General features: G+C 39.3%; 1 protein-coding gene across 2 annotated transcripts in view; it reads right to left on the bottom strand.

The window, feature by feature from the left end:
* dennd1b (DENN/MADD domain containing 1B) overlaps window positions 1–12712 on the bottom strand; it is a 126545-nt gene that overhangs the window by 13275 nt on the left and 100558 nt on the right. For both annotated transcript variants that reach the window (XM_037545298.1, XM_037545299.1), the window contains 5 exons: window positions 10655–10745; window positions 10342–10382; window positions 6909–6956; window positions 6570–6626; window positions 4654–4740 (listed from right to left, as the gene is read on the bottom strand). In XM_037545298.1, the coding sequence (XP_037401195.1) occupies window positions 4654–4740; window positions 6570–6626; window positions 6909–6956; window positions 10342–10382; window positions 10655–10745 (324 nt within the window). The remainder of the gene's footprint in view (window positions 1–4653; window positions 4741–6569; window positions 6627–6908; window positions 6957–10341; window positions 10383–10654; window positions 10746–12712) is intronic.

Raw genomic sequence — 12712 nt, 5'->3', positions numbered from 1 at the left:
GTGTGTGTGTGTGTGTGTGTGTGTGTGTGTGTGTGTAGTCCTTCCCCAGAGGCTGTGACACTCAGAGGAGCTGGCTACACACATCATAAACACACTTACACATACAGCCATAGCTTCATTCAGTTGGAATGAACAGTAAGAGCAGTAAGTATGCAGATGTGCAGGAATCAGTTGCATTTCACCCCAGGCTGTGCCACTGACACGTAGGCCTGCCTCACCTCCCTCAGCACTGCATTTATAATCACTGCATATACAGTTGTGATGAAAAGGAAAATGATATTTTGTTGTGGGCATTAATACCTCACGACTTCACTACTTGAAAACTGCAGCTGCCATTCACACTGTGTGAATGTTTCAGAATGAACAGATCAACAGAGACGGCCCAAAATCACTTATACTAGATTATATTAATGCAGATTAATGCAGACAAGTCTAGAGTCAATAGGGTGAGAGCCCAAGACAGGTTGAGTCACTGGGGTGCCAGTGTAAGTAACTTGGGTCTCTGGGGTGTGAGTCAGCATTGAGTCTTGAGTCACTCACTGGAATGTGACTCAGAGTCGAGTCTCAAAAACTGGAGTGCGAATCCAAGTTGTGTCTTGAGTCACTGGAATGTGTCTAGTTGAGACTCGAGTCAATGGAATGCAAACCTGAGTTGGGTTTTGAATCACTGGAATTGTAGGCACAGTTGAGTCACGAGTCACTGAAGTGTGAGTCTGTGTTGAGTCTCAAGTCAACGGGGTGCCAAATTGCATCTCTAAATCCTAGTTAAATGTTCCAAGTTGTTTTGCTTCTTTCCTTTAAAAATCACATTTACTGCATATAAAGCTTCATTTTGTCCATCAGACTGAAGGATTTTCTGTAATTTCTCATTTGAATTAGCGTCAAACTTTTTGCTGCGATTGGCTGCAGGACAATGACATTGCAGTAATATTGGCACATGACTGCAGCAAAACTGACAGACATGCAAAGACCTCTAAGGGTGAGAATGACAGGTTTGATTAATTTACTGCATTAAAGTTATAAATCCTAGTTTGATTAGTTTTGCTTGTTTTATCTCAGGCTGAAAGCCTTTAATTGAGCCTGAATTGCAAGGCATTTAAGGACAAATTCAAGTTGAGTCCAGAGTGAGTGAACACGTAACTCAACTGTGACTCAAATCGGAGTCATCTTGGCCAGATGGTACATATTTTTTTGCACTATCAATGCATTAATGCATCTACAGTTTTCCATTGCCCAGAAACGGCTTCTGCACTGATAACGCTGTTTTGGCTCTTTGTGTAAATAAAACTGGTTTACAAAATGGCAATTAGCAGGTTCTGTTAACACCAGATCAAGACTAGAAAATACATCAAAACTTGGTCATACATGATCCTAAAATGTGAATGTCTTTCTTTCGAATAACATGTTAGTAATTTGAGACGTATTGGAACAGTTACAATAAACACTGGACCAAAACCCAAACTGAAAAATCTAGTAGGCACAGAAGAATCACACCTGATGTCATTAACATAAGTGGTTGCTGTGTGTTGTTTTGTGAAGAGTGAAAGAGTATGCTGTATTGGAAGATGTGCTGGCCTAGTGCTACGTCGCTCTTAACCTGTCTTGGTTTGGTCTTTTCTTTGAAGATAATGATGACTGGACTGCGCTGCTGATTGATTTAGCCATTGATCGTGCAGGGGGCTTTGTGTCAGCCATGTCCACTATACACAAAAACACACTTGTGTAGGACATGGCATCCTGAGTGTGTATGTGTATGTATGTGTGTGTGTGTATGGTCCCCTGGGGCCCGTTACTGTGGAGCAGAGCAGGGAGGGGGTCCAGGCCTCCCTCTGAAAGGCCCTAATTGGAAGACCTCTGTCTCTACACCTTTTTGTATTGCTTATTTAATACCGCTAGCACCCCCCGCCCCCGCCCCACGCCCTTCCAGACAACGGCAACGCAGCGAATAGCCACGCTAATTAAAAGAGTGGAGAAGAGTCGGTGATGGCAGCAGAGGCCAGACAGAGGCGAGATCCGGACTGGTCTGCCTGCTGCCCTTCTCCAGCATGAGTGTAGGTGGGACTGTGGATGAACACAAGAGCAGGACATTAAACACCGCAGTGCCTGTATGACATTTTTCAGTAGTGCTGACCATTACATCAGATTTTGGATGAATGTGTACTGTCAATTGTGTCTAAGAGACATATTTGAGGTTCTTTTTTTCATACAGTGCAGGCATGCGCACAATACAACTGTAATTACATTGTTATATATAGTAATTGTGACTTGGCTTGTGATGTATTAAAACACAGATAAATCTATAATATAACATGGTATAAGATTCCCCTGTATTATTGTGACCAAAATATTTACTGCTAGGCTAAAAACGTTAGTAGTCATTAGCATAAGTGAAAGTCCACTGGCACCATCCCCTTCAACAATACATTAATCTCCTTCATTATTATTGCTAGACAGCCTACCACCCGGCTGCCTCTCATCCAGCGTTATGTTTTCTCATCTCTCAACGTTCACCTGGAAAACTGATTAAGGTTTGCACTGTGCATAAATCACAGCATTCTGTGATATCAGCACTGCAAAGACCAATATTGCAATAATGACTAACAAACGATATATTGTGTTGCCCTAGTGCTGAAATTCATGAAGTCTCTGATGTTCACTAGCAGCTAGTTTGTGCATCTATAAGCTTCAGCAGGATGCGTGAATACTTGTATGCAAAAGCTTTGCATAAAAAGGCAGAGAAAATATGGCATTTTTAATGATGCCACAGGAAACTGATTCAGAAACTGCTGACTTGCAGATGCTGTTTTTTTATGGAGCTGAAGATGTGGCCTCTTCTTGGGCATATTGAAGAACAAAAGACTTTGGAAAATGAGCTGCAAATGCAGTGAACACAAACTGATGGGGTTCATGTGTCACAGTTTTGCTAGTGAAGGAGAGTTTCAGGCAACTAAATCAAATCTTAGATAATAAAGGTTGTTTCCACTGACCTGGATTATAAACAGAGAATATGTGGACTGAGAAATTAATCTTGGTAATAAAAAACAGATATATTTGTGTTTATATATGTCTGTGTTCAGGGGCATATATCCTGTAGCCACTACTAAATGAGTGTTAGGCTCAGCAGTGACACTTGGGTGGAGGGTGGGGGAGTGAGGAAGAGGAGGGTAAGGATGAAGGAGTGGATCAATGCAGCCAGCACAGCACTGGAGTCCCAAAGGCTCCTAGCCACACTGCATGAGTGAAAGTCACAGAGTATGTGTGTCTTTCAGAGGGAACAGGGGTGGAAATGGCGGCTGACTGATCCCTACGGAATCAGTCAATACCTAATGCCAAGATAGACAGACAGACAGACGCACAGTGGGCATAGACATGGACAAACAAACACACTGATTAAAGAGCTCAACTGTAAAATTAGAGATGCACTGAATTCTGAATGGCTGATTCAGATGACCATTTCTTTATACCCAAAGTGACCATCAGATTGACCATTTCTTTACACCCAAAGTTTCTTCACACCCAAAGTGAGCATCATATTGACCATTTCTTTACACCCAAAGTTTCATTACTTGTGCCCTACAGCTGATTTTAGCCAGTTTTTATTATTATGTTTTTTAAATACATCACATTGTCTGGGCTAAATGAACACATAAAACGCACTAGCACATTTTGCAGCAAGCTATATTAACGTAAGGTCCAACATAAATAACATTATTTGCTCTTTAACTGGCAAAACTGGCATTTTATATCAATAAGTGCTTTCTGAAATTGCAAAAAAAAAATCATAGTGCATCCAACAACAAAGGAAGACTTTTACCAATTCTGATCATGCACCCCTGAAAAGAGATGCATTCAAAAATAGCTTGACCTGACATGCTAATGTGGCTTAAAAATGAAAGTAATCCAGCAGGAACCAATTTGCATGATACCATTTTCTTAATGTTAGTTTGCAGCCCTCCCGTTTCAATCGTTTTTAGCAACACTTGCTTTTTCAGACTAGAGAGACGTGTTTATGCAACATCTACATATGGAATGCAAGCAGGCTTCAACATACCAGGATTAAACAAGCTAAAACATAAGATTCTAAGCCTCATGGAGACGAGCACAATGCAGGCTAGACAATTTTAAATCTAATTCTAATAATTAATGTACCTGTGTCGTCTGTTTTAGTGTTTCTCTTGAGAATGCTGGACAATGCATTCTCCAAGAGACTTCTCCAAAAACTATAAACAAATTTCCATTAATTAAAAAAAAAAATCTCAAAAATAAATCGGTCAAAACCATCAACCCTTAAAAAATTCTGGCAGTGTAAAATATCATGAGCGCAGAGCTGGTGGGCTATCCTGTGGCCTATTTGAGTGTGAAATAGAGGCAGGAAAGAGAGTGGTTGGAATCCAGGCCACCTCCTGTGTCTGTAGGGGGGGGTGCGCAGCCTCCCTGCCTGGGCTTGGCAACACATCACTGAGCCTCACACACCACACATCCACTCCACACGGCCGCAGTAGCCACAGCTGTCAGTCACGCAGCCTCACATTGCCTCAGACTTACTGGTGTGCAAATGGGCGATCGCTTTCAAGAGCCGGACTGTCCGAAAACACATCGGCTGTGCGTGTGTGTGTGTGTGTGCTGAGCTGAGCTGCATGCATGCACACTCACCCTTCGCTTCTGAAGCCTCCTGGGTGAGAGGCTTTTAGTGCTGGTGGGAGAACCTGCACAGTATGGACCATCCTCGTCTTCAGTGTCCTGCAGAGAGGCAGAGAGGGAGGGAGAGAGAAGGAGAGAGAGAATGAATAAGCATAAACAGCCACAGTCAAAGGTTGAATATAATTGGCATGCTAACTGAAAGATGCCTCATGATACTATGATACATATTCATAGTACAATTTAAAACTATTTAAATTTAATGTACCGAACCAGAGCTCAAGGATCATGTCGTACCTTCCAAAGTGTATTTATATTGCTTATATTTGGGGGGTGGGGCAAGTAGGTACCTCTACAGTACTTTTTTCCTGACAGTGTATGTACACAACTAACTCCAAAAAAATATATATATATTATTTTGTTGATGGCACTGATCATGCAATAAATCATACAAAATCCAATGACTAATACCAGCAACAGCTGAGAAGTTCATTCATAAACAAAAGCCTACAAATTTGGCAACTTCTAATTAAGAAGACTGGGCAATATTTTGCTATTTATTTTTGTAAAACCAAGGATTTGTCCCTTAGTGACCAATCTACATTCTCAGAAAAAAAGGTCCAAAATTGTCACTGGGGCAGTACCCCTCTTGGAGTGGGACCCTCAAGGGTACATCTCAGTATCTTTAGTCAGGGAAGATAACTGTACCGGAATGCATTGAAATTGTACTGTCAAAGTACCTCCAGGCTTTTTAATTTCATTGCTCCGTTTTAAAATATTAGATTATGAAAAAGGTACTAATATGTACTTTTCACCTGGTAAAAACTTGGACCTAAAAACCACTGTTGTACCTTTGAGAGAACATTTAGCGTGTTTGTACCTTGAATGAAAAACGTACCTGCACAAAACCTTCAAACAGTATACAATACTGTATAAAAGGCACAGACCGCCCTTCATTTATCTAATTACTACTAAAACGTGTACAGAGCTCAATGTCATATCATTTGTGTCAATCCTTTGCCTTTATTACAGATTCTATTATTTGTGAGACTTGTTTTCAGCTTTCCAAAGAAATCTGAAGCCATCTTCCCACTCTTCCAAAGTTCAGTATTAAAAGTTGGTTGACATGATCAAAGTGATCCCAAACAACAGTCATTGTTCTAAGAACACGAGCAGACTACTTTATTTGCAAGTTTTCCTAAGATCACCTTTTCTCAGCAAGGGCTTCTTAACAGCTACATATCCTTTCAGGGTGTAGAGTTGTCTTCTCACATTGGAAGAATGGACAGAAACACCTGTGGATGTTTTCAGATCTGAAGCAACTGGATCTTCTCCTCTCTCTCAAAAACGAAAGCTTTAAGTGCTGCTTATCTTATGACTCCCAAATCCTGGTAGTCAGCTGGGTCTTGCCCTGTCGTTAGGAATCCCATTGTCCTCTATATTTTCATATTTGCATATGCAGATATTCCTGCAGAGGCACACACCCTCCCCGTCCATCATTCAGACATTTCCATCTTGTGACAGTCTGTTTTGTTTTAGCTAAATCAAAGAAGGCACCAATAGGAAATTCGCATCAGATGTGAAAGAATCCTCGGTGGACCAGACTCACCATGGCCTGACAGTTCATGTCACAATTGCCTTATCAAAGCCATCAGCGTTATGGAAACATACACCTCGTTATGCTGGCTTTGAACAGATCACTCACTCATTGATGAAATATGCAAAAAATATAAAGGGGCATCTCCAAGCAAGGGTATGACATGACAGCCCATCGCCAGAGGCGGACTTGTTAAAAATGTATACTTCTGAACAAAGTGCTAAGCAGGTTTCATAAGCCCATTTTAAACCCTGAGCTCGCACCCTGCGCTCAGCTATCGATGCTATGTTAAGCAGCGCAGGTGTGTAGAAATCAGAATATTTGAGTGACTTACCTTCTGTCTAATCCTGTCCTTCACACCCTGCAGGCCTTTTTTTGCATGTACTTTGGCCTTTCAAAGAAAAAAAAAAAGGATGAAACAAGAAAAATATGCATTGTTGTTAAATAGAATGTTGAATTTTCTTGGCCAGCATGAGAACCTCCACAGCAATTCAACATCACATGAATCTTGATAACACTAATAAGACCCCTGAAGAGCTCAGAAGTAACACAGCATTGTCAGAACGGAGCCATTTAAAGTGCAATAAATGACATACCATAATAGAGAACTACTGGGAAAATGTTTGAAATATAGAAAATATTGAAATTTTAATCACATAGTTCAAGAACTTACAATCTTGTATACTGATTTCACTGCTGGACTGGCTTTATTCACTCCTCTCTATCCAGAAAAAAAGAGAATCATTAAATGAGTAATAAGGAATTCCTTACCAACATTACTTTTGCTGACTGAACAAAACACAAAAATGACTGAAATATACATCCATTAAATTATATTTATGACGAACAAACAAACACAGCTGGCCACGCTGTCCAAAATCGTTAGCAGGTAAATAAACACCTTGTGTCCTGAGCCAAAACTTTAATGACAGTGCCCCTAATGTATGAGAAATTGTACCCAATACTCGCTTGTCGCCATTAAAACTAAATATTAAATAGGTCTGCTCCCGAGAGAGTGCTTGTCCACAAATACAGTGGTCATGTTTCAGTCACAGCAGTGCGCAGTGTGGTGTACACTGGTCAACCACACACTGTGGCCGATTTCATAAAGCAGCATTTCTAAATAAACAGAATAATTAAATCAAAAGTCAAGCCTATGCACCTAAACCTAGTCTGGGTGTTGGAATTTAGCTTGTTTAGTATGTTAGCTGTTCAACTAATTCCACAACCAGAATGTTCATATTGTTTTTTCATCAACTACCATCTCATTAAAGCAGTTAGTTACTAATTCTTTTCCATTATTCAGGATACAGCTACTACTACTACTAATAACTTTATTTATAAAGAACCTTTAATGCATAAGATGTAACTAAGTGCTTCATAGCATAAAATAATAAAGCAGCAAAAACAAAAGCAAGTAGCACTACTAAGAAAAAAGAACAATAACCAAAGAAACGAAATAAAAATGATAAAATAGAAACAAATAATAATTAAAAAAGGAATTTGTAACACAAATGGATATCATCAATAAAACACAATATATCTATCACAAAACTGCCATTACATTCTAAATAAATAATGTTTTAGTTGCATTTAATGGTACATGCCTGATGAATATCGGTAATTCTAGAGCTTCTGTGCTTAGTAACAAAGTTGTTTCACCAGACTCAAACATATTACACCAGTTTTTACACCACCATTTCACTGGCTTCCTGTTTCTTCCAGAACGGATTTTTCAGATTCTTTTCTTGGTTTTTAAAGCTCGTAATAGATTAACACCTTTATACATTTCACAAAGTCTGACAATTCATTCTAAATCATGTTTTAAGATCAATGGCTGGCCTGCTTAATGATCTAAATTAAGTACTACTACATTGATAATACAAGTTCTGGTTGTTTTTTCTTGAACAAACGTCACTAAAAGGCAGCTGGCAGGTCCCATAAAGCTTCGGCAATCAAAAGTAGAATACACAGGATAACTTGGTCATACATGACACTAAACAATGCATTAACAACCTTGTTCTATTTTAATAGCTTGTATAGCTACACAAATGCTAAGAGTTTTCATCTTAACTTTCAGTGAATGGTTCTTTATAGATTAATATCTGTAAAGACAATGTGGGAGAGAACATTTTTAAAGTTTCAATGTAAAGGTTAAAAAAAAAAAACAAATTGAAATTTCGCTAAGAAACATTATATTATGTGAAGGTTCTTTAAACCTTTAAAAGGGTCTTCATGTTCACAAACCTCTTGTTCAATCATGGCTCTTCAGTAGGAAGTATTAATACCACACATAGTACTGTACTGTTATTTCATGACTGGCATGTTAACTGTGGCTTGTGTGTTAGCTCAAGGTTAACATATTAGCTGATGGCTAAAGCAACAGATCAGAACACCATAAATGCACAGCTTTTATTTTAAATCATACAACAGTTAGTTCTGGCCACGCAAGCTGATTGGTTGAGAAGCGTTCAGTTTTTTTTCGCAGACACCGTATCACTCCGCTGAGATGCTGTTGCTAAGCAATGACTTTGACAGGTGTAGGAGCCACTACGAACAGAAAATGGATACTTTTAAGATCACATTTGACTGACAGCCAATTTGGTCAGACTCTGAAGATGAGACTACATTAAATTCCCAAACTGTCAGTTGGTGTGTGTGGAGCTGGAGAATGAACTGCCAGCTGTGCAGTGAGTGAGCGGAGTTCATTCTCCACTCTGACGAAGCAACAAGTTACTTGTTAAGGAACTATAATTTGGCGGAAGGAACTGCTAACATTAAAACATTAAATGCCACGTTCACAGCACAATTTATTTATTTATTAATTTATTTATCTAACTGTTGTATTAAAGCAATAGAAGGCTCAAGGGAGTGTGTTATTGTGAATAACATCACGGCTGTGATGATCTAGCCTTCATCTGGTGATGTTATTTCTCTCTCTCATGTTCTATTGCTTAGCTACTTACTTGAATGTTGAATGCTCTAGTAAACTGAAAATAATAACAATTAAAATATAATTTTCTTTCTAAAAACTTTGGTTTAGGAGTTATGAGGCAAAATGTGTTGTTGCTGTGCTATAGCGTCCCCACTGGCCAATTGGGGTCATTTCTGTTGCCTGGCTACAGGCTTGTTTGGTGGCTCTTGGACTTTTCAGGAGAAAATGAATGAATGAATGAATGAATACAACAAGAAGAACTAGACAAAGCAAAGCAAAAGCAACTACTCGCACTGTGTGCTTGAACCCTAATTAATGTAAAGCACATTTGATACACTTGTATCAAAAATAAATATATTTTTATTGAGACATCACTGCTTCATATCAAAGAAAGTAACAATTTTTCAGATTTTTAAAATCTTATATCTGTTCTTTAGAGAACCAAAAGGGGTTCCTTCAAGGCATCACTACCTATTATTATTATTCATTTATTTTTTACTGCTGTTGCAAATGCCTCTATAACGTCTACTACAAATTTTACAGTTTTTTAAGAAGTACTGCTTATCTGAAATACCCTCGTACTCATCTTATTCCATCCCTTTCTCTCTTCTAAGAGACTGCAGCAGTGGAGCAGCGCTGGACTACCACGCTAAACGGCTAAAGCACTAGTGCTTCCATTCCAAACACTCGACCAGCAGGATGGAGGTGAAGGCCCCTCTTATGGATTTGTGTCAGTCAGACGATGTGAACTTTAAAGGAAACCTTTTGAAAAAAGCACTCCCGAGAACTAATTCGGTACAGGCTGATGGGTGGCGGGAAAAAGAGAGGAACGAAGCATACGGGTGGGTGTGGGGGGGTGGGCTTTTCTCTCCTTCAATCTATTGAGTAATGGCTGTGTTTCCTGCCAGAATCCATGTGTCATCTCAGATGACTGGCTGTCACATCATATCAACGCTGTCTCAACATCTCAACCGTCCCGCATGCGCGTGTTCCCTGCCTTCCGCTTCTTTTCCGCCGCGCTTTTTTTTACGGACTTTGCGCGCGCTTCAAGAGCAATTGGATATGCTTGTTTAACCAGCAACAATAAGCACGATTCAGCAATCAGGCTCAATTATTCAGGTGGAATTGAATATTCATTAGATGAAAAAGTGAATCAGAAACTGCTGCTTACCTTCACCGTGTGCATCCACTGTTGATAGGATCTTGAATTACCTGAGAAACAATGGGGCATGAAAAGTCATCCACACACACAAAACCAAACATGAGCAAATGGACCTAAAAAAAGCCAGCAATCTTGGAAACTGTAAAAATACAGTTAGTGAGCCTTCACAACACTTTCAGGCCTGTGAAGTTTTTTTTTTGGCTTCTTATTTGTATCTTATAATTTAGTTTGTCATTTTTTCTTAAACTATTTCAAAAGGAAAAAGCCACTGCCTATTTTTTCCACTTCTTTTTCCACCTCCAAACAGAGAAATGCCACTCACTTCCACAGAAGCCCCCCTCTGTGATCTCTTCCTCAAAGACGTCTGTGAAACCTCTTCCTGCGTTTAATTTGGCCAGTCTGCCATCAATGAACTGCAACCATAAATCAGAGTATCAGAGTTATTAAAAGAGAGAGAGGGAAAGCGAGGTAGAGAGAGACGGGGGAACACTACTGCAGCAATTCCATCCAGGCTGTTCCGGACACATTCGCACGTGTGCCTTTTCTATAATTCACGTCAGGTGAAGGATTAACATAGCAGACGGGCATCTTGCGCATGCAATGCTTTGTGGGAAATTCAATTTCCTCCCTTGTCACGTAAAGGTTATAAAACAGCATCCAATAAATTTGCCCATTAGTGCCAGTCCAGCAACGGGGCTCAGACAATAAACATGACAATACTAAAAATATTCTTTGCAATATGCCATTAATGATGCAAAGAAACCATTTTACAAAGCTTTACTGCTACTGAGCAGAGCCGAACAAATTATTGCTGAATGCATTTTGCATGAGTGCTTTAAAAGTAGCGAGCAGCGCTGAGGAACCACTGTAAAAGGTGCACGTGTAGTATGTGTGTAGCTTTCCACAGTAAAAGGTAAAGCCATCTCTGGGGTTCAAGGCTTTGCGTTGGGCGCTGATGGAGGCTAACTTCATTACAGCAACTTTAATGAGTGACGAGAGCACAGGGCTCAGCCTGCGCTGTCTGACCCCCTAATTAGAGCACATAATCAGACCAAATTAGCACCCAGCCAAATCCCCCACTTATCCCTTTCCTTCAGGATCACATTACACACACTGTGCCTCTGTTCTCTTAACTGGCTACTTGCTTCCAGTGTCCACACACATAACTCCAGCAATGGCTTTTTTAAAAAAATATGTTTCAGTATTTAGTGTTTGTACTTTGTCTTCATTACAAATTCCAATCTTTACAGGAGCCTCGATTTCAGTTCAAAGAAACCTCCAGGGATATTTTTCACCCCTCCAAAGTTCAGTCTTAGAAGCTGGTTACACGTTCTGCTTTTCATGAGTTGAGCAATCCTAAATACATTCAGTAATGTCTGGTGATGTTTAACTCTATGTGAACACTTGATAAAATTAATGACATTGCAATGTCACTTGGGGTGCTGGAAACTTCTTTGTAAATATTAAGGCCTCTGTATTTTTTTACAATATTGTTCTCTTTTATGTTTTATTACTTTCTACTTTCTTCTATTATGCTTCTGCGGGTATCTTTGCAAAAGCCTTTCTGAGGTGCTCCAGATGTCATAATCTGCATTATTATTTAATGTGTATGAGAGACGTTTTACAAATAAACTTGCCTTTGCTTACTGTAATGCTTAGCTAACTAATATATACATTCAGAGGAAGCTCATTTTGTTCACTCATAGAGCTACAACAAAATACAAAAATGCACTGCTGTTTAAATGGAAACTTTTTTTTCTTCACGGTCAACTGTGAGCAAATAAGACAAGTGTGATTACACAAAAAGTATGTGATCAATCAGAATTACTTTGTTTGAGAGCCCTAATATTGATAAATAAAATTGCCAGTGATTGCGGCTAAACAGTGCTTCACTGACCGATATAGCTGTCCGCTTTCAACTATGATTTCTCAGTTATAGTCAAATAAACAACACAAAATTCAATAATATTTAAGTGTGGACGTGGTGCATCCCAGAATCCTTAGCTTTTCTTAAGTGCCTTTTAATTCTTTTCTTATTTTGCTCTTACAATTGAGTTTTTTTTCCTTGCCTTTTTTGCATTATTTTTACATGTCATGTTTGGATGTATTCTGTCAGTTTTAGTGTTGTTGACAGGTCTTTGTGTTCAACTTTATCAGTTCAGCTTGTTATTACTAGAATAAAGATAAACAGGTGGGAACTGTCAGTACGGGTTTTTGGTGATACTGATAAATCAGTAATATTGGCTGACAATATATCAGTCAAGTCACAGTACACAATGCAAGAAGAATGCATGCCCTTATGTACAGTAATGAGAGACACATGCTATTACAACCTCCCCCAAAAAAGCCTAAAAGCATAGTAACGAGAACAGAATGGGCT

Source organism: Pygocentrus nattereri, chromosome 15, assembly GCF_015220715.1.
Source record: "Pygocentrus nattereri isolate fPygNat1 chromosome 15, fPygNat1.pri, whole genome shotgun sequence".
In the NCBI taxonomy this organism is placed as follows: Eukaryota; Metazoa; Chordata; class Actinopteri; order Characiformes; family Serrasalmidae; genus Pygocentrus; species Pygocentrus nattereri.
The sequence above is the reverse complement of the archived record's forward strand: the minus strand, read 5'-3'. Positions and strand labels throughout refer to the sequence as shown.